Source organism: Brachyistius frenatus, unplaced genomic scaffold (assembly GCF_029030835.1).
Source record: "Brachyistius frenatus isolate BFR_SWC_R1_liver_20210118 unplaced genomic scaffold, ASM2903083v1 Contig_178, whole genome shotgun sequence".
Lineage (NCBI taxonomy): Eukaryota > Metazoa > Chordata > Actinopteri > Embiotocidae > Brachyistius > Brachyistius frenatus.
In genome coordinates, this window is record NW_027210777.1 from 424,380 (window position 1) to 452,336 (window position 27,957).

The 27,957-nt window shown below is 45.3% G+C and overlaps 1 protein-coding gene across 10 annotated transcripts; it reads right to left on the reverse strand.

Annotated features, from left to right (window-relative positions):
* pacs2 (phosphofurin acidic cluster sorting protein 2) lies at window positions 1–27,796 on the reverse strand. 10 transcript variants are annotated; one of them, XM_069717650.1, is made up of 26 exons: window positions 27,433–27,796; window positions 19,147–19,234; window positions 18,667–18,756; window positions 18,165–18,290; window positions 17,392–17,554; window positions 17,235–17,308; window positions 16,214–16,294; window positions 16,070–16,126; window positions 15,838–15,992; window positions 15,610–15,700; window positions 15,312–15,383; window positions 14,942–15,066; window positions 14,609–14,741; window positions 14,051–14,155; window positions 13,549–13,655; window positions 13,313–13,467; window positions 13,057–13,167; window positions 12,687–12,837; window positions 11,399–11,431; window positions 9,927–9,971; window positions 9,325–9,367; window positions 7,530–7,572; window positions 5,372–5,507; window positions 5,034–5,254; window positions 4,770–4,883; window positions 1–2,666 (listed from the first exon to the last, which is right to left on the reverse strand). In XM_069717650.1, the coding sequence occupies exons 1-26, from the start codon at window positions 27,549–27,551 to the stop codon at window positions 2,548–2,550; spliced, it is 2,757 nt and encodes a 918-aa protein (XP_069573751.1). In that variant the 5' UTR covers window positions 27,552–27,796; the 3' UTR covers window positions 1–2,547. The 10 variants fall into 10 exon arrangements, with proteins under 10 accessions (XP_069573751.1, XP_069573754.1, XP_069573750.1 ...); XM_069717653.1 differs by having other exon boundaries at window positions 12,687–12,795; window positions 16,070–16,129; XM_069717649.1 differs by having other exon boundaries at window positions 16,070–16,129.
* Window positions 27,797–27,957: the final 161 nt, after the last annotated feature.

Here is a 27,957-nt window from a genome sequence, read left to right on the forward strand (position 1 = left end):
TTCACCACTGAAACACAGCTTCCATTCATCTCTCCGGTAGATAACGGCTCAGTGACGCCCAACAGAACCTTTAGTGTGTATAGTAGATTTATTCCTCCAGGCTGAGGGATTACAGTGGTAGTCTTCAGGGAACTTTCCGTTTCAATGAGCTTTTTCTCAGATGACATGAAGAACCAAAACATCTAAAACATGTTGAACATAGAGACAAAGGAAGGGATGCTCAACGTGGACGTTTCTCTCCTTCAGTGAACCAGATATTCTGTTGTTGTGGGACCAGAATCAGCACCATTTTAGCCAGGTACATTTACTCATATCGATTAGTCAAAATTAAACAATTTAGGCACTTATCAAGAAATTGGCGAGCGTTATAATCAAACTGCTAAGGAAATACATTTGTATAAGTTCTTCTTAGTTTTAACATAAAAAGGAGCAGATTCATTCATCACAGACAGGTTGTAGGTGAACATAAAAAACAGTCCAAATGTGAGCGGGACATGTCCTTACTCAGCACCGAGGACAGACGGAGGCTTCGTTTGCATATAAACTACGTCTTGTTTGTGCAGCTGCTCAGCTCTGATTTACCTGCAGGTTTAAATACACTCATCTATAATAGACAAACATTTAAAAGTGCTTTACATGAAGGTACCTTCACTACATTCACCTCTACGGGATCTACAACACCTTCAGGTAACGAGGAGCTGCAGCTGGCACAGCTGCCTTCAACTGAACTCACATTTTAACACGAGACTGGGAGGAGTGTGATGGAAAAGTGTGATGGAGGAGTGTGATGGAGGAGTATTGGAGGAGTGTGATGGAGGAGTGTGATGAGGGGGGTGGTGAGGGAAGTGTTGGAGGAGTGTGATGACCGGGGTGGTGAGGGGGGTGATGAGCAGGGTGATGGAGGACTGTGATGAGGGTGGTGATGAGGGGGTGGGGCCACAGGACAAAGTTCTTAGAAAAAACTGCTTAAACACAAGATCCAAAGTTTGCTTCATTTTAAAAGAAACTTCAAGCAACATTTTAGAACTTTGAAAAACTTTTGTCGGAGTCATTTTGGATTCTTTTGTTGAACCAAATGTTCGCGAACACCTTCATCATCAATCAGAGCGATCTTGTAGCAGCGGCCACGTTTAAAAAGAGACAGCGGTGCACTTCCTGCTACCTGTGACACCTGAATACATCTGATCTGGACCCGAGTCCAGGCTCGGATTGTTGTACCGTGTTTGAGCACGGTACACAACACGCACACTCAAAGCACTCCAGAGTACTGGGTCGCAGATGTTGAAGCTACAGTTATCAGCCAGTTAGCTTAGCTTAGCACAGAGAACCAGCTAGCCCAGCTCAGTTTTTTTTAATCTGGACTGAACAAACAGGGTATCAGGTTAGTTTAGTTTAGACGTGCTGGTAGGAGAAGTTTTGTTACTTTTGATCAGAGCCAGGCTAGCAGTTATTAGAGATCTGTCTACAGGTTAAAAATAACCCAATATTTTCCTTTGTGTGATCCGTAGAAAATCTGATTAGAAAACCATGACAAGTTGTGGTTTTTGGAGGAAATATGTGCTGAAGTGTTTCCTGTCGTCCCGCCATAAAACCACAGCTCCTCATTTCTACAATTCTGTTTGTAGAACTCATGAGTTTTTAGACAAACAATAATTCATTAATCCGATGAAGTTCAGAGGTGTGAGGCAGATTTTCAGACAGTCATATGCTAAGCTAAACTAACGAGCTGCTAGCTGTAGCTTCATATTTCCTGATGTGAGAGTGTCATCAATCTCCTCATCCATTCTCTCAACCAGAGGATGAATGAGTGCGTTTACCAACATATCAGTGTACTGCTTTATGTTTGTGACCGTCTTTCTGTTGAATTTTGGAGCAGAACTCTTTGAACCCGGGGCCGATTTCTGAGGAACAGAAAGTAAAGACGAGCAGAGTGAAAGTCACAACTAAGAGAAGTGTGTAATCTAACAGCTTCATTCACACAGTTTTCAGTCTATTGCACATCAGACTTCTGTTCCTCTCAGGACGGCGGACGGACATCAGTCTGTGGAGCCACCGGTCAAAGATACATATATGTACCGACAAAATATGACCATCACTTCTTCCTCTTCATCACCCGCAGCTGCTCTTCGTTTTAATATTCAAGATTAATTGTGCCGGGCAGCTAAAACCAACCAAGAAAGGACGACAGCAGAGTGGAACATGGGGTCATTCACTCTCTTTTTTAAAGGCTAAAGGTCATTTCTAATTATTACTTCATAAGATTGTTTTACTCAAAAGATTATAAAACCTCAGCAGGATTTTGTTTTAAAAAGCCGAGTAAAGAAAAGTTCCCTGGCAGCTTTGCCTTGAGAAATTTGTTCATAAATAGAAAATAAAAAATAAAAAAAACTGGCAAAAGATTAAATAATTTGGACAAACGCAGGAGATTAAATTAAGACAGAAAACAAAAAGAGGTGTGCGGGGACGGACAGAGGACTCGATTAACAGCTGTCTGCATGAGGGAGGACAGGAGCGTCTGTCCTCCACGTCTCAGTCTCTCAGGGGCTGCTAGTAAGGACCTTTGGTGTGCCCAAAGATCCCGATAGGGAAGTGCTTGACGTGAGAGGACCACTGAGCCGCCAGCTGGAAGAACTTCACATCGTTCCACTCGACGCCATCGATCAGCACTGAGGAGGAGACAGGAAGGACATGTCAATCAATCGGCACCGAGGAGGAGGAGATGGGAAGGACATGTCAATCAATCGGCACCGAGGGGGAGGAGACGGAAAGGACAGGTCAATTCACTGGGGGGGAGGAGACAGGAAGGACATGTCAATCAATCGGCACCGAGGAGGAGGAGACGGGAAGGACAGGTCAATCAATCAGCACTGAGGAGGAGGAGACGGGAAGGACATGTCAATCAATCGGCACTGAGGAGAAGGAGACGGGAAGGACATGTCAATTAATCGGCACTGAGGAGGAGGAGACAGGAAGGACATGTCAGTCAATCAACACTGAGGGGAAGGTGACGGGAAGGACATGTCAATCAATCGGCACCGAGGAGAAGGAGACGGGAAGGACATGTCAATTAATCGGCACTGGGGGGGAGGATACAAGAAGGACATGTGAATCAATCAGCACTGAGGAGGAGGAGATGGGAAGGACGTCAGTCAATCAACACTGAGGGGAAGGTGACAGGAAGGACATGTCAATCAATCGGCACTGATGAGAAGGAGACGGGAAGGACATGTCAATCAATCGGCACCGAGGAGGAGTAGACGGGAAGGACATGTCAATCAATCAGCACTGAGGAGGAGGAGATGGGAAGGACCTGAATCAATCAGCACTGAGGGGAAGGAGACAGCAAGGACATGTCAATCAATCAACACTGAGGGGGAAGAGACAGGAAAGACATGGACATCAATCGGCACTGAGGAGGAGGAGACAGGAAGGAAATGTCAGTCAATCAACACTAAGGGGAAGGTGACAGGAAGGACATGTCAATCAATCGGCACCGAGGAGGAGGAGACGGGAAGGACATGTCAATCAATCGGCACTGAGGAGGAGTAGACGGGAAGGACATGTCAATCAATCGGCACTGAGGAGGAGGAGACGGGAAGGACATGTCAGTCAATCAACACTGAGGGGAAGGTGACGGAAAGGACAGGTCAATCAATCGGCACTGAGGAGGAGGAGACAGGAAGGACATGTCAATCAATCGGCACTGAGGAAGGACATGTGAATCAATCAGCACAGGAAGGACATGTCAGTCAATCAACACTGTGACAGGAAGGACATGTCAATCAATTGGCACTGAGGAGAAGGAGACGGGAAGGACATGTCAATCAATCGGCACCGAGGAGGAGGAGACGGGAAGGACATGTCAGTCAATCAACACTGAGGGGAAGGTGACGGGAAGGACAGGTCAATCAATCGGCACTGAGGGGGAGGAGACGGGAAGGACAGGTCAATCAATCGGCACTGAGGAGAAGGAGACGGGAAGGACATGTCAATTAATCGGCACTGGGAGGAGGATACAGGAAGGACATGTGAATCAATCAGCACTGAGGAGAAGGAGAGGGGAAGGACGTCAGTCAATCAACACTGAAGGGAAGGTGACAGGAAGGACATGTCAATCAATTGGCACTGAGGAGAAGGAGACGGGAAGGACATGTCAATCAATCGGCACCGAGAAGGAGTAGACGGGAAGGACATGTCAATCAATCTGCACTGAGGGGGAGGAGACGGGAAGGACAGGTCAATCAATCGGCACTGAGGGGGAGGAGACGGGAAGGACAGGTCAATCAATCGGCACCGAGGAGGAGGAGACGGGAAGGACATGTCAGTCAATCAACACTGAGGGGAAGGTGACAGGAAGGACATGTCAATCAATCGGCACTGAGGAAAAGGAGACGGGCAGGACATGTCAATTAATCGGCACTGGGGGGGGGATACAGGAAGGACATGTGAATCAATCAGCACTGAGGAGGTGGAGATGGGAAGGATGTCAATCAATCAGCACTGAGGGGAAGGAGACAGCAAGGACATGTCAATCAATCAGCACTGAGGGGGAGGAGACAGGAAGGACATGTCAATCAATCAACACTGAGGGGGAAGAGACAGGAAAGACATGGACATCAATCACCACTGAGGAGGAGGAGACAGGAAGGACATGTCAATCAATCAACACTGGGCTAGGAGACAGGAAGGACATGGACAACAATGGTTTCCGGCTGTAATCAGAGCACCCGGAGGTGAACAGGTGTGTGCAGGTGTGAGCTGGACTTCACCTCTCAGCATAGTCTGCTGGTGCTTGGCAGTGCAGATGAGGCGGCTGATGCCCTCGATCACCTGACTCTTTGACTCCACCTCCTTGTCTTTGATCTTTTTCGGGAGGAACATGACTGCAGGAGAGAGTGACAGAAGGATTCAGACCTCTTCTTCTGGATCTGATGACATCATTATTATTATTATTATCATTATTATTATGTGGACTATTTGACTGACTCCTCCGCTGCCTCCAACCTGACCGCCAGCGTAGGTGTGCAGCCTACCCTTCTTGTTCTTCTCCTTGGTCACCACTGTCATGGACATGACGGGGTGAGTGCTCGGCTCCGCGCCCCCCAGTGGCAGCCGGCTGACCTGCAGCGAGCGGAAATTGCACTTGAGAGTGTTTTTAGCGGAGGAGTCCCGCTTCTCCATGTCTTTCTTCCTCTCGGTGGGGGCCACCCAGTAGTCCACCTGCAGCCCCATCAGCTCTGCCTGACCCACGGAGCTGCAGGAAATGCACACTTTTATTTTGAAAGTACGAAACATTACATCGGACCTTCATTCTGAGATCGGGGAGAAATGAGAGAGTTTAAACCAGGAGCCGCTTTATGTCATTTGTCACCTGTAAGCGCAAAAGCTGGTGTTGACAGAGGGGGAGGAGGGTGGAGTGGGCGACGCCTCCTTGAGAGCAGGTGACACATGTGGGGGGGTGGAGGAGAGCAGCGAGGAGCCCAGAGGAGCTGCGTCGTCGGAGTCTCCTGAGGAGGAGACGGTTCATTCGTCAGTTATCTCCGAGTGTCTTAACGTCTGATCTCAACATATAATAAATAAACAATAAACACAATAAATGAAGACTCTGACCAACAGGCTCCTCCGTGTTCCTCATACATATAATGAAACTTATTTTAAGAATGTTACAGAACATTATTAATCATTGTGAGGTTGAACTTTCTGCCACCGATGACTGTTTATTTATTTATACCATAAAGGTTCATTGATACAGCTATTTCTTAATTAACCAATCACATTATTTTTCACCCAGTAATGATACAGTGGGTACGGAAAGTATTCAGACCCCTTTACATTTTTCACTCTTTGTTTCATTGCAGCCATTTGCTAAAATCAAAAAAGTTCATTTTATTTCTCATTAATGTACACTCAGCACCCCATCTTGACAGAAAAAAACAGAAATGTAGAAATTTGTGCAAATTTATTAAAAAAGAAAAACTGAAATATCACATGGTCATAAGTATTCAGACCCTTTGCTGTGACACTCATATTTAACTCACATGCTGTCCATTTCTTCTGATCCTCCTTGAGATGGTTCTACTCCTTCATTGGAGTCCAGCTGTGTTTAATTAAACTGGACTTGATTAGGAAAGGCACACACCTGTCTATATAAGACCTTACAGCTCACAGTGCATGTCAGAGCAAATGAGAATCATGAGGTCGAAGGAACTGTCCAAGGAGCTCAGAGACAGAATTGTGACAAGGCACAGATCTGGCCAAGGTTACAAAATAATTTCTGCAGCACTCAAGGTTCCTAAGAGCACAGTGGCCTCCATAATCCTTAAATGGAAGAAGTTTGGGACGACCAGAACTCTTCCTAGACCTGGCCGTCCAGCCAAACTGAGCAATCGTGGGAGAAGAGCCTTGGTGAGAGAGGTAAAGAAGAACCCAAAGATCACTGTGGCTGAGCTCCAGAGATGCAGTAGGGAGATGGGAGAAAGTTCCACAAAGTCAACTATCACTGCAGCCCTCCACCAGTCGGGGCTTTATGGCAGAGTGGCCCGACGGAAGCCTCTCCTCAGTGCAAGACATATGAAAGCCCGCATAGAGTTTGCCAAAAAACACATGAAGGACTCCCAGACTATGAGAAATAAGATTCTCTGGTCTGATGAGACCAAGATTGAACTTTTTGGCGTTAATTCTAAGCGGTATGTGTGGAGAAAACCAGGCACTGCTCATCACCTGCCCAGTACAATCCCAACAGTGAAACATGGTGGCAGCATCATGCTATGGGGTGTTTTTCAGCTGCAGGGACAGGACGACTGGTTGCAATTGAAGGAAAGATGAATGCGGCCAAGTACAGAGATATCCTGGAAGAAAACCTCTTCCAGAGTGCTCTGGACCTCAGACTGGGCCGAAGGTTCACCTTCCAACAAGACAATGACCCTAAGCACACAGCTAAAATAACAAAGGAGTGGCTTCGGAACAACTCTGTGACCATTCTTGACTGGCCCAGCCAGAGCCCTGACCTAAACCCAATTGAGCATCTCTGGAGAGACCTGAAAATGGCTGTCCACCAACGTTCACCATCCAACCTGACGGAACTGGAGAGGATCTGCAAGGAAGAATGGCAGAGGATCCCCAAATCCAGGTGTGAAAAGCTTGTTGCATCATTCCCAAGAAGACTCATGGCTGTACTTGCTCAAAAGGGTGCTTCTACTCAATACTGAGCAAAGGGTCTGAATACTTATGACCATGTGATATTTCAGTTTTTCTTTTTTAATAAATTTGCACAAATTTCTACATTTCTGTTTTTTTCTGTCAAGATGGGGTGCTGAGTGTACAATAATGAGAAATAAAATGAACTTTTTAGATTTTAGCAAATGGCTGCAATGAACCAAAGAATGAAAAATTTAAAGGGGTCTGAATACTTTCCGTACCCACTGTATATGCTGCTCATCATATTCATAAACCACACATGTAAGGTGGTCAGATGTCTGAACAGAAACTGCTGCTGTCAAATGTTAAAATCTCCACAAGTCCAAACTCACCTGATGTTGCAGACGTTTGTTCCACGAGGCCGACTTTCACCATCTGAAGAATCAAAACAAAACAAAAATGACAACAAAAAATTCAATATCATATCGCATCCTTTATCACACAGTGGTGTGAAAAAGTGTTTGTCCCCTTCCTGATTTCCAATTGTTTTGCATGTCTGTCACACTTAAATGTTTCAGATCATCAAACAAATTTAAATATTAGTCAAAGATAACACAAGTAAACACAAAATGCAGTTTTTAAATGGTTTTTATTGTTAAGGAAGAAAAAAAAAATCCAAACCCACATGGCCCTGTGTGAAAAAGTGTTTGCCCCCTTCTGTTAAAACATAACTTAACTGTGGTTTATCACACCTGAGTTCAATTTCTCTAGCCACACCCAGGCCTGATTACTGCCACACCTGTTCTCAATCAAGAAATCACTGAAATAGGACCTGCCTGACAAAGTGAAGTTGACCAAAAGATCCTCAAAAGATAGACATCATGCCGAGATCCAAAGAAATTCCGGAACAAATGAGAAAGAAAGTAATTGAGATCTATCAGTCTGGAAAAGGTTATAAAGCCATTTCTAAAGCTTTGGGACTCCAGCGAACCACAGTGAGAGCCATTATCCACAAATGGAGAAAACATGGAACAGTGGTGAACCTTCCCAGGAGTGGCCGGCCGACCAAAATTACCCCAAGAGCGCAGTGACGACTCATCTGAGAGGTCACAAAAGAGCCCACAACAACATCCAGAGAACTGCAGGCCTCACTTGCCTCAGTTAAGGTCAGTGTTCATGACTCCACCATAAGAAAGAGACTGGGTAAAAATGGCCTGCATGGCAGAGTTCCAAGACGAAAACCACCGCTGAGCAAAAAGAACATTAAGGCTCGTCTCATTTTTTGCCAGAAAACATCTTGATGATCCCCAAGACTTTTGGGAAAATACTCTGTGGACTGACAAGACAAAAGTTGAACTTTTTGGAAGGTGTGTGTCCCATTACATCTGGCGTAAAAATAACACCGCATTTCAGAACAAGAACATCATACCAACAGTAAAATATGGTGGTGGCAGTGTGATGGTCTGGGGCTGTTTTGCTGCTTCAGGACCTGGAAGATTTGCTGTGATAAATGGAACCATGAATTCTACTGTCTACCAAAAAATCCTGAAGGAGAATGTCCGGCCATCTGTTCGTGACCTCAAGCTGAAGCCAATTTGGGTTCTGCAGCAGGACAATGATCCAAAACACACCAGCAAGTCCACCTCTGAATGGATGAAGAAAAACAAAATGAAGACTTTGGAGTGGCCTAGTCAAAGTCCTGACCTGAATCCTATTGAGATGCTGTGGCATGACCTTAAAAAGGCGGTTCGTGCTAGAAAACCCTCCAATGTGGCTGAATTACAACAACTCTGCAAAGATGAGTGGGCCAAATTCCTCCACAGCGCTGTAAAAGACTCATTGCAAGTTATTGCAAATGCTTGATTGCAGTTGTTGCTGCTAAGGGTGGCCCAACCAGTTATTAGGTTTATGGGGCAAACACTTTTTCACACAAGGCCATGTGGGTTTGGATTTTTTTTCCTTCCTTAATAATAAAAACTGCATTTTGTGTTTACTTGTGTTATCTTTGACTAATATTTAAATTTGTTTGATGATCTGAAACATTTAAGTGTGACAAACATGCAAAAAAATAAGAAATCAGGAAGGGGCCAAACACTTTTTCACACCACCGTATATCATATCATACATCACATATATCACATCATATATTATCATGTATCATATCATATGGGCTCTGATGGGACTTACTCCGATGAAAGGGATGAACTTCTGACAAGAGTCCTCGTCGGGGCTGTGGAGAGTCCAGAGGAGAGTTCAGGTACCAGGGAGGCAGGAAGACAGACAGGTGATGATGGAGGATAGAGAGACATGAGAGTGAACAGGTTAGCAGGTGAACCGGCTACATGGTACTAAAGGGATTGAGATCGTTTATAAACCTGTCAGTTCCTACAGTCAGAAACACTGACATCTACAGAACCATGCAGAGCCCAGCTGCACATGCTGCTGGACTTCAACTACAACAGAAGCGCTTCCTGTCTGCAGGCCTTTGATTGGAGCAGAGAGAAAAAAACATGCCAGCCAATCACTGCAGAGGATCCACCTGATCAGAGTCAGGAGGCAGCGAGTCCTTCAGGGGAACAACTGGACTACAGTCGGAAAGGAGGAGGAGGAGGAGGAAGAGCACCAACCTAAACCCAGAACCTCTGTGGTTCTGTGGACCGCCTGAAAGCGGCAGAACAGAACAGAACTTCTAACTACATGAAATATTTTCCTGACAAGAGCCAGAAAAATAGGTATGATGGATCTGTACTGAGTCTACGTGTTGGATGAGAGGAGGTTGTTGCTCTTGCCTTGCGGAAACCTGCCATCGTCCCCCCAGGGAGGACACAGAGAGACTATAGGAGGAGGGACACAGAAAGAAGACAGTCTGCACTTTGTCTGTCCAACACAACACGAGGGACGTCATCAGAGCAGCCAGAGCGGGGACCACCATGTCCGCCGTGTGTCTGTCACATCACGTCTGTCTCGTGTCTTTCGTATGTCGGATTCAATGGGTTCCACATGTAAGTAAACAAACAGCTGAATCATGAACCCCCGTTTCATGATTCTGTCAGTGGATGTGTTTATATGTCAACGAACAGTATTTCACATTAACTTCTCATCGAATCTACGGATCATTTCCTCTTCAGAAAAATAGAGAAAGTTTAACAATAAACTTCCAGAGTCGTTCCACATATTTTCTACATTGTGAGGACACACTTAAGACAGAATGCGGTTTTAATGGACGTTCCCCATTTTACCCATCATTAAGACCAGATCACGGGATGTTTGCAGGAAATGATTATGAAATAATTTAAAAATAAATATATGAAAACATTCGTGCCAGCTACCATAAAAGCTTTAATAAGTGGTTGTAACACCTGGGAGGTGGGTTTGACCCCGGTGACATCAGACTGAAACATGGTGGTTCGAGTTTATAATTAAATGAAAGTGGATAATTTCACATCATGACAGGACGATAACAGACAGACATGAAGGCCAGAGGCACAAGGAGGAAACAGCAGGGGAGGAGGACGGGAAGCTAACGCCACTCTGCCACTTTAACAGCACGTTTTCACCTTTGACCCTTTTCGGCAGCGTGGAGCGGCTCAGAGTGAGTCTGTCCGGTGGATGAGAAGAATCATCAGAACTGAAATATCAGTGTGCAAAATACAAAAACCGCAGCTGGTCAGATTAACAGAGGAAACATCCCAACTGCTTTCATTAACAGTCTGCAAACACCAAACCTTTAGACCGTACTCATTAAATCATTGGTTTAATGTGTACTAAAAAAGGGGAGAGTAAAATTGTGTAGTTCACGTTCAGGTTAATCATGTTTGTCCCCCCGTGCCCAGTCTAAATGCTAAACTAAGCGAAGCTAAACTAAGTTACTTTAACCGTTGAACTCAGGGATTCAAAACTGCACCGCGTCATGTTGCGTTCAAAAGCAACAACAACAACACAGTGACCGACCTTTAACCCACGAAAAGAGATAACGACCTGCTCTCTGATTCACTTTACCAACTGCTGTTAAGAGTTGGTGAGGACGCTGTATTGAGTCTCTGGCTGATAAAACCGTGAACTTTGGAGAAGATCTGCTGTTGAAGTGGCAGCAGCAGCGACTCGGAAGGAGAAACACACACACACACACACACACACACACACACACACACACACACACACACACACACACACACACACACACACACACACACACAGAGAGAGAGAGGAGCAGGAATCAGCAACTACAGGACGGAAAAGAAAACTCAGTCGACCACAATACCTGACTGCAAAATCAAAATGAAAGCTCTTTTTCCTTCAAAGAAAGAAAACATAAAACAAAGAATAAAACATGTTAATCACACACACGGTGATGGACACGTGAAGACACATAAACAGCACAAGATTAGTCAAACTGTGACCTCAGTTTGTTTAAAAGGGGGTTGAATGCAAACAGAATATATCAGTTGTTTTAGGTGCAATTGCACCATTGTTTAGGTGTAGATATTTCTTTCTTAGCTATATATCATGTCCCTCCTCCTATAGCTTTATATATATATATATTTATGTCTGTCTGTTTTTTTGCACACAGAGAAGTTACAATCGGAGTCAAATTCCTTGTATGTGTAAACATACCTGGTCAATAAAGCTGATTCTGATTGTTTTAGCTTTAAACTACTCTTTTTTTTGGTTGTGAATAATCGTTCATCCACTTCCTTTATTTCTTTAACTTAGCTGAGCGCTAAGCCTGGGAACGAGGAGACAGCTATCCACAACGCCACTTTAATCATTTGCAACATTAATTTGAATTTATAAAAGGGGTGTATTTGCCAAAGTAAATCTTGGCTCAAACCACTAACTGACTGGAGTCTCCACTGGTTACCAGCTGTTTACCGGTTAGTTCGGCTAGTTGTCTCCCTCCGCTTCTACTGTCTATGCTAAGTTTTTTAAGTATGCAGACACACACAGACACACTGTCGAAAGGAATAAACGGGTATCAAACGATTACATGCGATTTATCTAAAGCTATAAAAAATAAGTTGCCAAATGTAAATTTAATGCTGACAAATCAGGTTCTTTAAAATCCAATTTTTTACTTTATGGGGGAAGATGTTGGATCTGTGCAGGTTTTTAGATCGACGGCAAGTTTATTTCATTCTTTAAAAGAAATTAAAGCAGCTTATTTAAACGCAGAGCTTTGTGTGGTTTTATTTATTAAAATTATTTATTTATTTAAAATCATTCAGACACATTTATGAGACTTCAAATGTTCACCGCATTCACAGATGGTACATCTTTGTATTATTCATTTTAAATGTGATAGTGTAGTTTAAAGTATTTAAGCTCCTCATTCCTCACACTGCATTTTTAATTTCGAAACATGAAATGAAATGTTGAAATTGACTCATGACTACTTTGATTCATCTTCAAGAGAACATTTCAATCCCCTTTTGAACAACTGCTGCATTAGAAGCAGGTGTTAGAGGAACATCTGGACTACAGTACGTAAGAAACTCTTCTGTCTGATCATCTGCCGACAACCGTCAGGACTCTGAGCAGGGGGAACGTACCTCTTCTGCTTGTAGGTGAGCATGGCCTCGGCAATGGGGAGCTGGTGAGCTCCATTCGCTCCCACCATGTACTGGGTCACCCTCGACACAACGTCTGGGTTCTCCTGGGCTGCGGGGGGGATGGGAGGACGAGGGGGGGAGAGCTCAGTACCTGAACACACAGTAGCAGTAACATGAACAGCACCAGTAGTGTTCCCAGCTCTCCTCCAACAGCCCGTTAAACTGAGAATGTGTGTGTGTGTGTGTGTGTGTGTGTGTGTGTGTGTGTGTGTGTGTGTGTGTGTGTGTGTGTGTGTGTGTGTGTGTGTGTGTGTGTGTGTGTGTGCGTGTGCGCGTGCGTGTGGGTGGGGAGGGGGGTGAAGGAGCCCACCGACAACAGGAGCCTCCGGCTTCAGGAACAGGTCCCTCCAGGCAGCGTCCTGGAACAAGCTGTTGTACCGATAGTCGATGGTCCCCAGGTATTTGGAGACGGGATGTGCACCTGAGAACCCGGATCACACGACTTAAAATATGCTTTCATTCTGACATTAACATCGTTTCCATGGTAACTCCGAGTGTACATTACATCTAACACAACAACGAGAGAGGACGCAGCAGGTTTAAATGTGTGGCAGGACGTCACCGACCCAGAGGGATGATCAAGAACCTCATGTAGCCAAGCCAGTCAGGGGTCTTGTGGGAGAGGTGGTCCACGAACAGCCTCAGAACTGCGCTGAGGTAGTGCTGTGCTCCAGCCACCGCGATCTTGATGGGGACCGGCGTCTGGGAGTTACAGTTACAGCTGGCAACAAACAGAAAGGAGGACAGTCGGTGACCTGAAAGTCTGCGGACGTGAAAGACAGGTGGAACAGGAGCCTCTTACAATCTCTGTATGCGGGATACGATGGTGTTGAATGCAGCTTGGATGTCGGCCGTGGTGCAGGTACAGACCACCGGCAGGTGGTGGTTCTGCAGCATGTCTGAAAGATACTGAGAGACAACGAGGAACAGATATAGATATAGATATAGATGGATATAGTTATATATATATATATATATATATAAAACGTATATATCGTTGTTTTCTGAACCTTCAAGTTTCTGCATCCCTTTTTAAAAATGATAAATACTACATGCTCATGTAGAAATGTTTGCAGATTCATTTCATTTTACAGTAAATTAAGTCAACTCTCTTATACAGGAAGTGATGTCACACTATCATCAGATGTTTGTCCGCAGCTCCTCGCTGTATAGAACAATAATCCAGAGTTATTGCTGTGATCCTCTAACATCATGTGGACCAGATACATGGAATTGATGGATTAACCAGTTGCCTGTAAATACCAGGATGTTCCTGTTGAATGAGACGGTGAATGGCTCCTTACCTGGCCCTGCCAGTCAGACGTGTTGATGAGGATGATGCTGTCAGGCAACTGGTTGTCAGACACCAGGATGTGGTTCAGTTGGTCGTACACTGTCTTTCTGGGGATCTGAGCGAGGAAATCGTAAAACCCAGGTTAAAATGAGGACTATATAGTCAATACAATACAATTTTCATTTAATCTGTACATCTCCTGTCTGCGTCCCGACGCCTCCGTTCATTCTCTTTGTCTCTGACTCCGAGCGTCGTTTCTGATTGGTTCTCTCGTTTAAATTTGCTCCGCCTCTTGTCCGCCAATAAAAATATATTTCATAAACCTTCACAACACTGATCATAACAAACTCAAATCTGTTGCAGCTCTGATCACCTTCGTCTTCCTGCTTTTGTTCCACGTTTAAATGTTCTAACAAAATTCGTACAACTGTTCAGTGTGATAAAACATATTTTATCATGGAGCTGAGATTAATCCTCCGATCTACTGAAATCTCTTCTGCAACTGTGAACAGGAAATAAAAGGAGCAGTAAGTTGTTTCTGGTTCAGCCTGCAGCTCAGTCCTCCGACCTGTAGGTGGCAGCGAGTGTCCAGGGACCGCTCGTTGTCCAAGCTGTTAGCCCTCTCGTTCTGGGGCCTGCTGGGCTGCCGCTCTTTCAGCGAAGTGCTCCTGCCCCGCCTCCCCGCCAGCTTGGGCTCCTGCCTGGAAACAGACGGAGATACGGGGGGGCTGAATGCTCGGACAGGAAACTGTTCACGATGTTCTGCCGCTTCACTGACGTTAAAACAACAGGAAACGGCTCACGCCATTCTCTCTCTGACGTTGAATACTGTACTAAGTTTTATCATAAAGAATCTTTTCTGTCTGTCTGTGCTTTACAGAAATGGGTGACCTGTGTTCACCTGTTGGATGAGATGATCAGGGACTCTGTCTTAGTCATTTTGCCACTAGGGGGCAGTCTCTCCAGGAACGTGTCCATGTTGTCCATCTCCAGCTCGGTGGTCGGGGTCACAACCTCTGGCTGCTCCTGAAGGAAACAACAAGAGAGACAGGAAGTAGGTCTCGGAGCTGACAGGTGTCCTAAAGGTACTGATGAAGAGTTCAGGTGTTCTGGTTCTGACTGTGTCCGGGTCAGTATACAGTCATATACAGACTATAATGGTCCTGATTAAACCTGAGTTCTGGTTCTGACTGTGTCCGAGTCAGTATACAGTCATATACAGACTATAATGGTCCTGATTAAACTTGAGTTCGGGTTCTGACTGTACTCACAAAGGAGGCGTTATCGGACCCTCCGTCCTCTGAAAACTTGGCCCCGCCGCTCCGGGTTTTATCCAGGTCAATCTGAGGAGAGGAGGAGGAGGGGAGATTACAAACATCTCCTGGTTCTGTTGGACTGTCAGACAGTAAAAAAGTCCAGATGATGATAATGATGATGGTTTCTCTGCTCGGTAGATTCACTCTTCATCTGTGATTTTATGAACCGTGTTGGCTTCTTGTAGAAGAATCAGCGAGCTGATATTTAAAGTGGTGATGATAATGATGATGATGGGAAGGGGGGGGGTCTCACCGGACTCGGAGGCTCCCGGTGGCTCCGGCTGCTGTGGATGCTGCCGATCTCCGTCTGAGAGCTGGAGAGGGAGAGGCCTTCGAAGTACGGCCTGAAACAGAAGAACCAGTCTGATTCACGGAGTCTCAACCGGGGAGATGGGAGCACGTCACCAGGAAGTACACGGATATTTTCAAAATAAAATGATTTCCTTCCTGCACCACCGGACTGCGATGAGGCCCGACTCACTTCAGTTTGGGTTTGGGTGTGCTGAGGACGCTGTCGTCGTCGTCCAGCTCCGGGCCGCTGTCGCTCGGGTTCTCGAACTCAACACTGTCCAGGTCCAGGTCCTCCTCCTCCACCTCCGGAGGCGGTTCTGCCGGGTCCTGCTCCGAGTCCAGCACCTTCACAGGGACACGTTCATGTCTGAGCAGTTTGGCAGGCTGTGAACCGGACCGGAGAAAAAGACAAAAACACTCACCTCGTCTGACACTCGGAACCTCTTCAGGAGCGCCACAACCCGCTGCTTAAAGTTCTGCTGCTGCAACACAACACACAGCCAGAGTCAGAACCGACCTACAGCTGATCCACACACAGTCACCAAACACACCATCCTGTCTCTTACTCTGGTGATGGACGGCGTCCTCACGATGGACCGTCTCTGCTTCTTCAGCTTCCTCACATCGTACTCATCATCCTCGATGTCCTGATGAAGAGCACAGTCAGAGTAACACCCCTGAAGGTTTTATAATATCAATAACTAACAGCTGAGGGTCGTTTTAACTGCAGGTCAAAGAGCTGTTAGGTAGAAAATAAAGAGGTGGCAGAGGGACCGATGTCTGATAGATCTGACTATCTCCATGGGACAAGTTCAGTAGAGCTCAATAAACCTGGATCCAAACATAAATCAGTGATAATAATCTGTTTTAAATCAAATCAATAAATAAGACCAGAGCACCCGTCGGTTCATTGATGCAGACGGTGATAAGTTCTTTTGATTATTCCATGTTTCTACTTTGTCATATTTCTACGTTAAAACAGCTTCATTAAAGATGAATGCGTCAGTGTGTTTATGTTTGTTGTCATATCTGCATGAATGGACGTATTAAAAGAATAAATACTTTAATAAATAGATAGATAGATAGATAGATAGATAGATAGATAGATAGATAGATAGATAGATAGATAGATAGATAGATAGATAGATAGATAGATAGATAGATAGATAGATAGATAGATAGATAGATAGATAGATAGATAGATAGATAGATAGGTTAGATTTAGAATTTATTAATCCTATAGTGGGGAAATCTATTTGTCACAGCAGCATAGAAAAACAAAAAGGTGCACATGATATGAAAAAAATAAAAAAATAAGTATAAGATATAAGAAATAAGATAAATAAAAAAATAATTGTTATAGAAAAAAAGATAAGAGCAATGAATAAATACACACACACACACAGACAGACTATATAGACAAAAACAAATCAAATTAAATAAAAATCAATAAATACAGCTTGGGCTGAATGGAAAAAGTGTCAGGTGCTATGAAATGAAATGCACAGTGCAACGTTATATCTAATGTTACGTACTGCACCTTTAACAGAGTGTGTGTGTGTCAGCTGGACGTCCAGGTGGACTCACCTGTCCCTGCACGGCATCGTCGCTGGCCTCCTGCTCTGAGGAGAAGCTCTCGTACTCTTCCTCAGAGTAGTTATCTGAGGACAAAGAGAGGCAGGTCAAGAGCGGAACCCACCTGGTGCGGGTGCCACGGTTCTGATCCGGTTGAACCACAACGTACCGGAGCATTTGATCTTCTGGCCTCCCTGCAGCGCCGCCTCCTCGTGGTCGATGGGCTGACTGGACAGAGAGAAGATCCAGATCTCGGCCACTTTACCTAGCAGCTCCTTCTGGTTACTGCAGAGAGGAAGAACCTGGCCGCCCTCCGTCGGGTGCTGCATCACCTGGACGGACACGCGGGAGGACATTTCTGAACTACAAACAGTCAGAGCTCCTTCCTCAGTGGGATTCATCATCATCATCATCATCATCAAAATGAAACAGTTGGACATTCAGAAAAACACATGAACAGACTGCTGTGTTTTATTTTGTAGTTTAAAAGATTAAGTTCATCAGATGTGAGAGGAAGAAAAGAGAAAGAGGAGGAAGAGGAGGACAGGAGGAAGAGAAGAGAAGAGAAGAGAAGAGAAGAGAAGAGAAGAGAAGAGAAGAGAAGAGAAGAGAAGAGAAGAGAAGAGAAGAGAAGAGAAGAGAAGAGAAGAGAAGAGAAGAGAAGAGAAGAGGAAAAGGAGGAGAGGAGGAGGAGGATGAAGAAGAAACAGGCTATTAAACAGGTAAACTATAACAGCAGGGGGCACTGCATAGAAGGGTTTAGAACTTTCAGATAGAGTTTTACGGTTGAATAAACGTATTTAAAGTCCGTTATAGCTGCAGCTCCTCTCTGCTGCTGTCTGTCTGAACACTTCGGATGCACCTGGTTATCTTCTACATCACACAGCCTGGAATCCATTACCCATCATCCTCTCTGCTGCTGTAATGTGAGCTCATACTGACCTCTGCCATGTCGATGGATCCCACCGCCAGAGTCTTGTAGCCTAAGATGGTGCGGTTCTTGTAGCGTTTCCTCCTCTGCAGCATAATCTGCAGCTTGTTCCCTTCTCTCTTCAGGAAGTGGGGGTACTGAGAGGAACAGGAAACAGGAAGCAGGAGAACATGAAGAATCGGGCCTTGCAGGACGATCAGCTTTATACTGACAACACAGTGCTTTAAAAATTACATAAATAAAATGAAAATAAAAACCTCCTTCACAAGGAAGGATTGAAGTCTTCATCACGGCATGGCCGGTTTTCTGGATCACATTTGATTCACAGTTTATAATGAAACTACAGCAGCATCCATCTGTGACAGGACCTGATGTAAAGTTTAAACAGTTGCCATGGCAACCTGTGCACTAAAACTCCTCCCACACATGCTCTGAGCTCAGGTGTTATTTCAAATAATGAAATCTGAACACAGAGGCCTGTTCTTAAATACTTTTTATATTCGGTTTGTTTACCTGCAGTGAGAAGGTGAGCGCCAGGTCTGTCTCAACGCAGCCACTAGGGTGCAGCACAATCTCATGGGACCTCAGAATCCGTTTGGAGCCCTGCAGGACATGAAAGAAGAAATAAGTCTCTGCAGTGAAGCTGCAGCTGCATGTTTAAAGAAAACTAAATGCTTTAAAGTACATTTTTCTGTTTTAAAAAGAGAAGAAACAGTTATTATTCAATAATAACTGTGTTGTTGTGTGTGTTTTTTTTTTTGTGTGAGTGTGTGTGTGTGTGTGTGTGTGCGCGTGTCTGTGTATGTGTTGTTGTGTGCGTGTCTGTGTTGTTGTGTGCGTGTCTGTGTTGTTGTGTGCGTGTCTGTGTGTGTGTGTGTGTGTGTGTGTGTGTGTGTGTGTGTGTGTGTGTGTGTGTGTGTGTGTGTGTGTGTGTGTGTGTGTGTGTGTGTGTGTGTGTGTGTGTGTGTGTGTGTGTGTGTGTGTGATGTCTACCTGGATCTTGACAGCGATCACCACGGAGATGAGCTCCTTGTCGAGCTCCCTGATGACGACCAGCTTGTTGAGGGTCAGACTGCAGAGTCTGAGCAGAGAGAGGAGAAGTGATGCGTTCAGGAGCACCGCTGTGTTTCTAAAACAGGTGAGTCACTCCCAACAAGCAGCCCAAGAGTTTATGAGAGCAGATAAACAGTTTCTGAGGAAACAGAGCAGCTGTGATCCTCCTCAGGGTTCAACAGGTGGAAGGTGGGATCGTTTAAAGGGAAAGTAAGACGTGGACCAACATCTACACAAGTCTTTGGGTTGTGTCGCACAGAAATTTGCTGAAGTTAGCATGCTAACCGGCTAGCGCCTGTCTCGCAAAACAACTTTGTACCACAAGAGGTTGCAGTGATTCACTGTCGCCCCCTACTACAAAGAAGGGACTTCATTCTTACAACTTACACCTGTAAATGTGCCATCAGTCCATCTTCTATCAATCAAACATGACGTTTTCCTGCTGCTAAAAGGAAGGAAGGAAGGAAGGAAGGAAGGTTTCAGAAGTCCTTCATTAACTTCATTTGAGCCGCAGCATCACGGCAGGAAAGATAAATCCTCTTTACTGGGCTGGACCAGCGGAGCAGAACAGAGAGAGAGAGACAGTGTGCGTGCGTGCATGCGTGTTTTTCAGACTCCTCCTCAGTAGTGAAAAATTAAATATTTTCTCCTCCTTCAGCTCAGAGGCCTTTCTTCATCGGCTCCCTCCATACTGCAGAACTAAATGGGGCGATGACATCACCCCTAAACTATTCTGGGGAAAACCAACAACAGTCTGAAGTGTCTGTTGGTTTATTGTGTTCCTGCTGGAGGATGTGGGTCAGAGAGGAGAAGAGACATGCAGTGAGGCCACATTAATACATTAATACGACCTGCTAGTCATATTATGATAATATATATTATGATTATATATATTATGATGATATATATATATATATATATATATATATATACATATTATGACGATATATATTATGATGATATATATTCTGACTATATATGTTATGATGATGTATATATTATAAAAAATATATATTATGATGATATATATTATGATGGTATATATTATAAAGATATATGTTATGATAATATACAGTTATGTTTCAAACAGGCAACCTCGTAGTAATCAGACTCTGAGCAGGAAATAGATCAGAAGAAGAAATTGAAAGTCAGTTTGATCTGAGATCAGCAGAGAACTGAATTAATTTCAGTATCTCACCATCCCACGGTTCTGTGACTTTCAATCTCTGCAAAAAAAACTTCCATTTCTGAATGTTCAGAGGTGAAACTAGATTCTGGCCGACCTCCACATTCAACAGAGAATCATTCAGTCCGGACTGTCCCCACCTTCAGCTCTCTGACTGGACCACAAGCCTTTCAATCAAACAGCCCCGCCCCCAAACATATCTGTGTTAGAGTCCTAATATGTAATGAATGCTGGAGTTATTTACAGAAGAACCACAACACTGAACAGACTGTTTGTTGTTTTGTTGTTTTTATGAGAGTACACAGATCAGACTGTGTTTGTGTTGGTTTCCTGATCAGACTGTTTGTGTTGGTCTCTAATCTGAATGACAGCGTGTTCTGGACTCAGCAGCATCACCCCCCGACCTCGTCCATCCGTCCTGCGGTTGGTTCTGTCTCCCTCTGCAGAGCGCCATGTGTCAGTGTGACCTAAATTCTCACATCTCAGGGGGTTCTGGAAAATCCACATCTTCAGTAATCCTGCTCTCGCTCTCCGTCAGCTGCTTCGTGACTCACTGAGAAGGAACGCACAAATTTTCCTCAAAGGGCTTTTTAAAGAGAGACAGGAAAGTTCTATTTTACCCTTAATCCTTCACCTGTTGGCTCATTGAACATGTTCACGTGGAGGAAGACCAGGTCACATGACAAGTCTGAACACCCTGAATGTCTCGCATCACGTTTTTCAGATGGGTTATTTTTCCCTCCGTGACTTCAGACGTGAAGTTCACGTGTTCCTCAACACATACAGGAAACACGCATTGCTCATCACAGCTGGATGAAACACAGAACGTCTCTGATGACACCTCATCATTCTCCTGAAACATCTGCAAACATCAGCATGAGGACATAAACAGCCTCCATGTTGGTGTCTTCTCTTCTACTGCTGGAGGCAGACTGCTGTTACTATAGTAACCAGAAATGAGGACAGACACCCAGACTGAATGTAAAAGTGTTTGTAGTCTCCATCTCTGACATGTGAAGCCTTACAGTGTAGTACCACTGAGGACCACCAGGGGCTGTCTCCATAGACTCCCATTGAAAAAGCATCAAGTTGTCTGCTGAAATACAAAGTCAGTACATGTTTTCTAAAATCTCTGTAACAGCTCACCTGCTCTCTGGTGAATCAGTTGATCTCTGAATGAACCAGGTGATCACCATTAATGAACAAGCTGATCCCCGTTAATAAACCAGCTGATCACCGTTAATGAATCAGCTGATCTCATAACAAACACGTAAATTTGTGACGAACTTCACAAACACGGCTCTCGGTTCTCTGCTGCCTCCATCCTTCCTGGGTCTCCTGTATCAGGTAACATCTCACACCTGTCACACAAACAGCTGCCGGCTGGTGGGGATGTTGTCACCATGGTAACTGGGACTCCACCCACTACAATCAACGGAAACACTGAGAGGAGATCATTCTGCATGAAGACATTAAAGTGGTGAAGACGCAGCGGTTGCTGGGGACACACTGTCCCCCCCCCCCCGAAACCAGAGACACACACACACACACACAGAGAAGCTGCAGCAGGTGACTAAGGTCCAAGCAGAGCTCTGCTGCAGTAAGTACACCACACACGCACACACCATAATCAATCTGCCATGGTTCTCTCTTTTTATTCAGTTGTGTGCCGGAGGCTCCAACACCCAGCTCATGAAATATTCAGCTGCGGGATTGTGTGTGTGTGTGTGTGTGTGTGTGTGTGTGTGTGTGTGTGTGTGTGTGTGTGTGTGTGTGTGTGTGTGTGTGTGTGTGTGTGTGTGTGTGTGTGTGTGTGTGTGTGTGTGTGTGTGTGTGTGTGTGTGTGTGTGTGTTTATTCACAACACTCAGGACACACTGACACTAAAAATATATTTTAAATTCAACCTGCCTGACGGGAGAAAAGCTTCGACTGGAGTGAGTCTGAATGAACGTGTGCTGAAGTTTATACACACACACATACATATATACAAACAAACACACTGTCTTGTCTCCATGTTAAATATGACGGTAGCTTAGCATTTAGCGTATTTTAGCAGAACTCCCCTGAGAAAAACCTGGTTTTTAGTTTCTTCAGTATTAAAGTGATCCATAAACCGTGTTCTGTTCGTCAGAGGTAGGAACACAAACAGCTACGACTAATAACTAATTCTGCAAACTTAAAACAGCGTTTTCAAAATGTAAATATTAACAGGGTTAGACCACAGCTGAATAAAGTGACTCTATGGCAACATCAAGCAGCACTTCCTCTGCAAACCCCCACATTACATGTATTAACATACATGTAAACACATACATTTTAAAAACATAAATGCACAGGCCTGTAATGAAGTGATGACATAGTTTAGTCGCAGGGTTTGAACCTTTGAACACAGACGTGAGCTGCTTCCTGTGTTTATTATACAATAAGGTTCATATTTAATCAGCGTGGACTTGTTAGGTTCACTAACCGGCATGTTAGGTTAACTAACCGGCGTATCAGGTTAACTAACCATCGTGTTATGTTAATTAACTGGAGTGTTATGTTAACTAATTGGTGTGTTCGGTTAACTAACCGGTGTGATATGTTAACTAACCAGCGTGTAAGGTTAACTAACCAGCATGTTAGGTTAACTAGCCGGTGTGTTATGTTAACTAAACAGTGTTATGTTAACTAACCGGAGTGTTAGGTTAACTAACCAGTGTGTTAGGTTAACTACCACAGTGTTAAGTGAACTAACTGAAGTGTTAGATTAACTAACCAGTGTGTGTGTTAGGCTGGTTAGTTGGTGACCTGATCACTAAGTTATAGGACCATGCGTCTCACTTCTTGTCTCACTGTCATGTCAAATAAAGACCAAAAAACAACAAAACAGAGGGTGTCAAGGTCAACAACACACACACACACACACACACACACACACACACACACACACACACACACACACACACACACACACACACACACACACACACACACACACACACACACACACACACACTTTGAAGCTGCTGATCTTCCTCTATAAACCGTCTCTCATGAATAATAAACAGACGACTGGAGGCAGTTTAAATCTGAATCTTCTTCATATTTGTTTTCAATCTGTGTCAGCGGATCATTAAACCTCTGAAAACACCTGCTTTTACGATGAAAGGAACAGGAAACACTGAGGCTCTCCTCACAACTAAATGCTTTTATTATGAAAGGAATGGGAAACCCTTGAAGTTCCAGAAGACAGTTTATTTGTGCGTCTGTCCACAGACTGTTGTCCTCGTTGTCTTCCACCGAGACTCTGTCTGTCTGTCTGTCTCTGAGGAGGATGTCGTCATGGTAACATGTGATCTGTAGATGTGGTTTCATCTGATTTTACAGTTCAGACTTTCAAACATCATCCAGATAAAACTTGAAGCTGATGTGGACCATCAGTCTGAACGAGGCCTTAGAGACTGAAGGATGGGAAGGAGACGTCCTCTGAGGGCCCCCCTCTGTCCCTAATGTCCGTCCGACAGCTCAATAATTGACTGCTTATCTTTTAATAATAGAGGAGCCATCATGACACGCTGTGTGTCTGAGACAGAAACCTCCGATTAGACTCCGCCTCCATCTTTGTCTCAGACTGTGACATCTGCTCGGAGTTCTGCTGCGGCGCACCGTCTTCATCAGACACTCAAAGGTGTCCTCTGAGAGGGACAGAGCAGAGCGTGTCCTCATCAGAGCAAGAGCTGACACCATCAGGACAGAGTGAAGGGACATTAAAACCACCTGTCTCACAGAGACGCTGTCTCCACTGAGCAGCTCTCTAAATTAGGTCACCTCCACCAGAGGAAACCTGCTGCTGTCTCTGTCTCTGTCTGTCCTCAGTGAGCAGCTTTGTCTAAACGAGGTCACCTCCACCAGAAAACCTGCTGCTGTCTTTACAGAGTTCATCGACTATCAGGGAGGAGATTTGAGGATTTAACAAATGAAGCTGACATTCTCGTGACTGAGGGACCGTTTCCACGGTTACATCAGGAGGCTAAAAGCACTGAGCTCCTATTATCTATCTGAACCATCATGTTCAGTTCAGGTCCAGTTCAAACCTCTCTGTGTGTTTAATGTGGATTCAGGACGAATTAATCCAAACCACTCAGTGATGAAACTGACAGAGGGAAACCTGTCAGAGGTCAAATGTCAAATGCTCCAGAAGTCCAAATAATTCAGTGTTAAAGGAGAGAAATAAAGACGATCCTCGTTTTAATATCTGAAACCGAACGAGACGACAAACGTCGGTTTGTAACTCGAGTTCAGATTTAAACCATTTTTTAATTCTGGAGCCAAAAAGAACCACATGAGGATGGTGGTGATGATGATGATGATGATGATGATGATGATGATGATGATGATGATGGTGCTGGTGGTGGTGATGGTGGTGATTATGATGATGAGGATGATAGTGATGATGATGATGGTGATGATGATGGTGATCATGGTGGTGGTGGTGGTGATGGTGATAATGTGATCATGATGGTGGTGGTGATGATGATGGTGATAAGATGATGGTGATGATGATAGTGATGATGAGATGATGATGTGATGATGATGATAATGCTGAGAATGATAGTGATGATGATGGTAATCATGATGATGATGATCATGATGATGATTATGATGATGATGGTGATGATGTTGAGACATCACCAGTAGGCTGCAGCTTCTCGGTCTTCTTCAAACGTTGGTACAGAACTGGGTCTGAGTGCAGGGCAACAAAGGGACGGAACAATGAGACGCTTTAACGGCCCCTTGTCGTCCCACTCTAAATTCCTGCATTGTGACCGTCCAGCAGCCGAGGACAAAGGACCGAGTGTCTGGCTGCCTCTCAAAGAGACGTCTCAGCACTCTCGCCTCCAACAGGTCCAAATATGACGGCCAACCGGCTCCAGCTGCCTCTCGACGACCCGTTCAATCCCACCTCTGTCTCCGAGGTCCGTCCGTCCCCACAGCACTCATCCTCTCTGTGGGCGGACGGACAGAAATGTAGCCGGCGCCCACTTCACACATACCAGGATGAGACTCAGAGTCTGTCAGCAGGATGGAGGTCCGAGGAGGCTCGGAGGACACGTCTGTCCTCAGGGACACGTCTGTCCTCAGGGACACGTGTTCACTAATGACAACACGGTAAACAGACTCGTTGAGTGACAAGGAGACACCCCTGACATCACAGCACTGAGGAAACGAAGAGGAGGTGGAGTGCTCTTCATTCTCCTCAGGAAGTCGTCCTCCCACCATGTCTCACCTGTGATGATTGATTAGGTGATTATGAGCCGCTCAGCTGCTCGTGTCCTCAGGCGACTCTGGGAAATGTGAGATCACTGCCCAGGCAGCACTTCTATAATCCTCACAGAGCTGGGAGGAGGGACGGAGGGACAGACAGAGGAACAGCAGGATGGACAGGGGACTGACGGAGGTACTAGAGGATGAAATGATAACATTCAGGTGAAATTAAAACACTGGTGTATCGATGTGTTGAGGCAGAACTGCAAAGATGTGAGGGGGACAGATTCAGGAACGGATCAGAACACACCTTCGTTCTGTGTTCAGACCTGGTCCGACATTGAAGTAAACTATGGAGCTGCTGAGGGGCCCGTGGGACACCAGCGGGTCCGAGGAGAGTTGTTTTTAATAACAGGTACATGATATCCTGTCATTCATCTTCCATATGTACGACTGTTCTGTGATTTAGCAGATCCAGACCCCCCCCCAGCAGGTGTTCCATCTCAGGTCTTTGGCTTCACCTCACAAACACAACGTAAAAAAAAAAAAAGAACTGTCTTTAACTCAAACAGGATCTTTTCCTGAAACCAAACTTTCTCCAAATTCATCACATTTAATATTGTTACCACGGCAAAGAGGGTCGGTACACCTGTTGCCTCCAACAGTCATAAACCAGCCCCTCCAGGAAGTCACAATAATGAAAACACATTCAAACCATCTCCACAATATTTACAGCAACTGCAACAAAATTCCTGCAATTTTTCTGCAAAAACTGTCATGAACAGCAGCTCTGCTGAAAGTATTACAGTATTCCTGCCAGTTTGTCTCTGGAGGTCAACATAGGAGGAAACGTTTGACTGACAGGACGAGTTCCTCCAGTCCAACCTGATGAACGGAAGTCAATAGAGAGCTCCAGCTCCAGTTTACACTTCCTCAGGTGGAGGAGCTGCTGACTGACAGACTGACGGGGTCAGCGGGGATTGAACCTGCAACTCTTTAGTTACATGAACCGTTTTATGTGAAAAAGTCTGCAGCTCTTCCTGGAATGAATTAGTGTGATTACAGCTAAAAGGTTTTAAATAAAGAGGATAAAGAGGTCTGAAAAATAAAAACACTCATGAATTAATGATAGCTTTGATCTCTGACCACACTCACTTCATCAAGTTTAAACATCTAACTGCTGCCTGAGAAGAGGAGAAAGAGGAGGAAAAGGAGGCTCATCATCTTCAACACTTGCAGACATCACAGCTTGATTTACATCTTTAATCACGTTAAGTGTTTCTGCTGAGTCATGAAGTAGAAACAGGAAATTAACTGCTGACGTCATCACAAATTCAAAACTAATGTTAAGAAGATAAAACGGTGATTCAGCTTTGATCTGAGTGGTGAATAAAATACTGAGGTTTGTATGGTGACCTCGGAGTCTCCGGGAGACACACACACACACACACACACACACACACACACACACACACACACACACACCGTGAAACACACGCACACACCTTCACGACACAACACACACGCCTTCACAGAGCACAACACACACCGTGAAAAACACACCGTCACACCGTGCACTGGAGGTGTGAGGCTCAGGTGCACCGGAGATGTGAGGCCCTGGTGCACCGGAGGTGTGAGGGCCCGGTGCAGCGGGGCCTGCAGGACATCCTCCCGGGCCGGTGAGCAGCTAGCTGCTGCAGCCGGTTAGCAGCCTGAATGACAGTCTGGCGCAGTGCACGCGCTAGCTTTAAAGTTTAAAGTACGACGGGACGCGGCGCGTGCAAGTCTTACCTGGGGATGCAGTTGGGGGACGAGCCGTCGATCTCCCAGGTGGCGAACAGGTTCATGGGCACTGGTCTGTTCAGAGCCCCACTGCCGGGGAAGCTGAGCCGGCCGCTGCGCTCCGCCATGGTCCGAGCTGCGGGTGGGACCGTCCGACACCGAGCTGCGGGGCTGGAGCACCTCCTGTCTGCGCGAGGGTCTCCGTGAACAGGAACCGTCACGCGCTCACGTTAGCGTAATGTGGAGCGCGAGCTCATTTCTCCGTCCGTGAGGAGCCGGCGGGTCGGTGTGGTCCTCTGAACCGGGAGGGACTGCTGCAGAGCGGCGGGACGGAGAGCACCGACCGCTGGGCTTGTTGTGCCTGCCACGCTGCTCCGGGTGTATGGAGGGTGATTCATGCCGACAGGGAGGGAGGGAGGGCGGGCGGGGGGGGCGCTCTCAGTGCATTACAGGAAGCACGGTGTATACACAGCACTTTCGAAAAATGAATGTTTTACCAACAGAAAGCAGCAAACAGATGAAATAAATAAGATT

Bases quoted from the DNA above. Each gene is read 5' to 3' on its own strand.
- pacs2 (XM_069717649.1), bottom strand. From the start codon at position 27,551: ATGGCGGAGCGCAGCGGCCGGCTCAGCTTCCCCGGCAGTGGGGCTCTG. The intron at 15,993-16,069 runs GTGAGTGTTTTT...GTCCCTGTGAAG, and splicing joins GGTTCCGAGTGTCAGACGAG to GTGCTGGACTCGGAGCAGGA. The intron at 13,168-13,312 runs GTCGGTGACGTC...CCGGGTTCTCAG, and splicing joins GTTCTTGATCATCCCTCTGG to GTGCACATCCCGTCTCCAAA.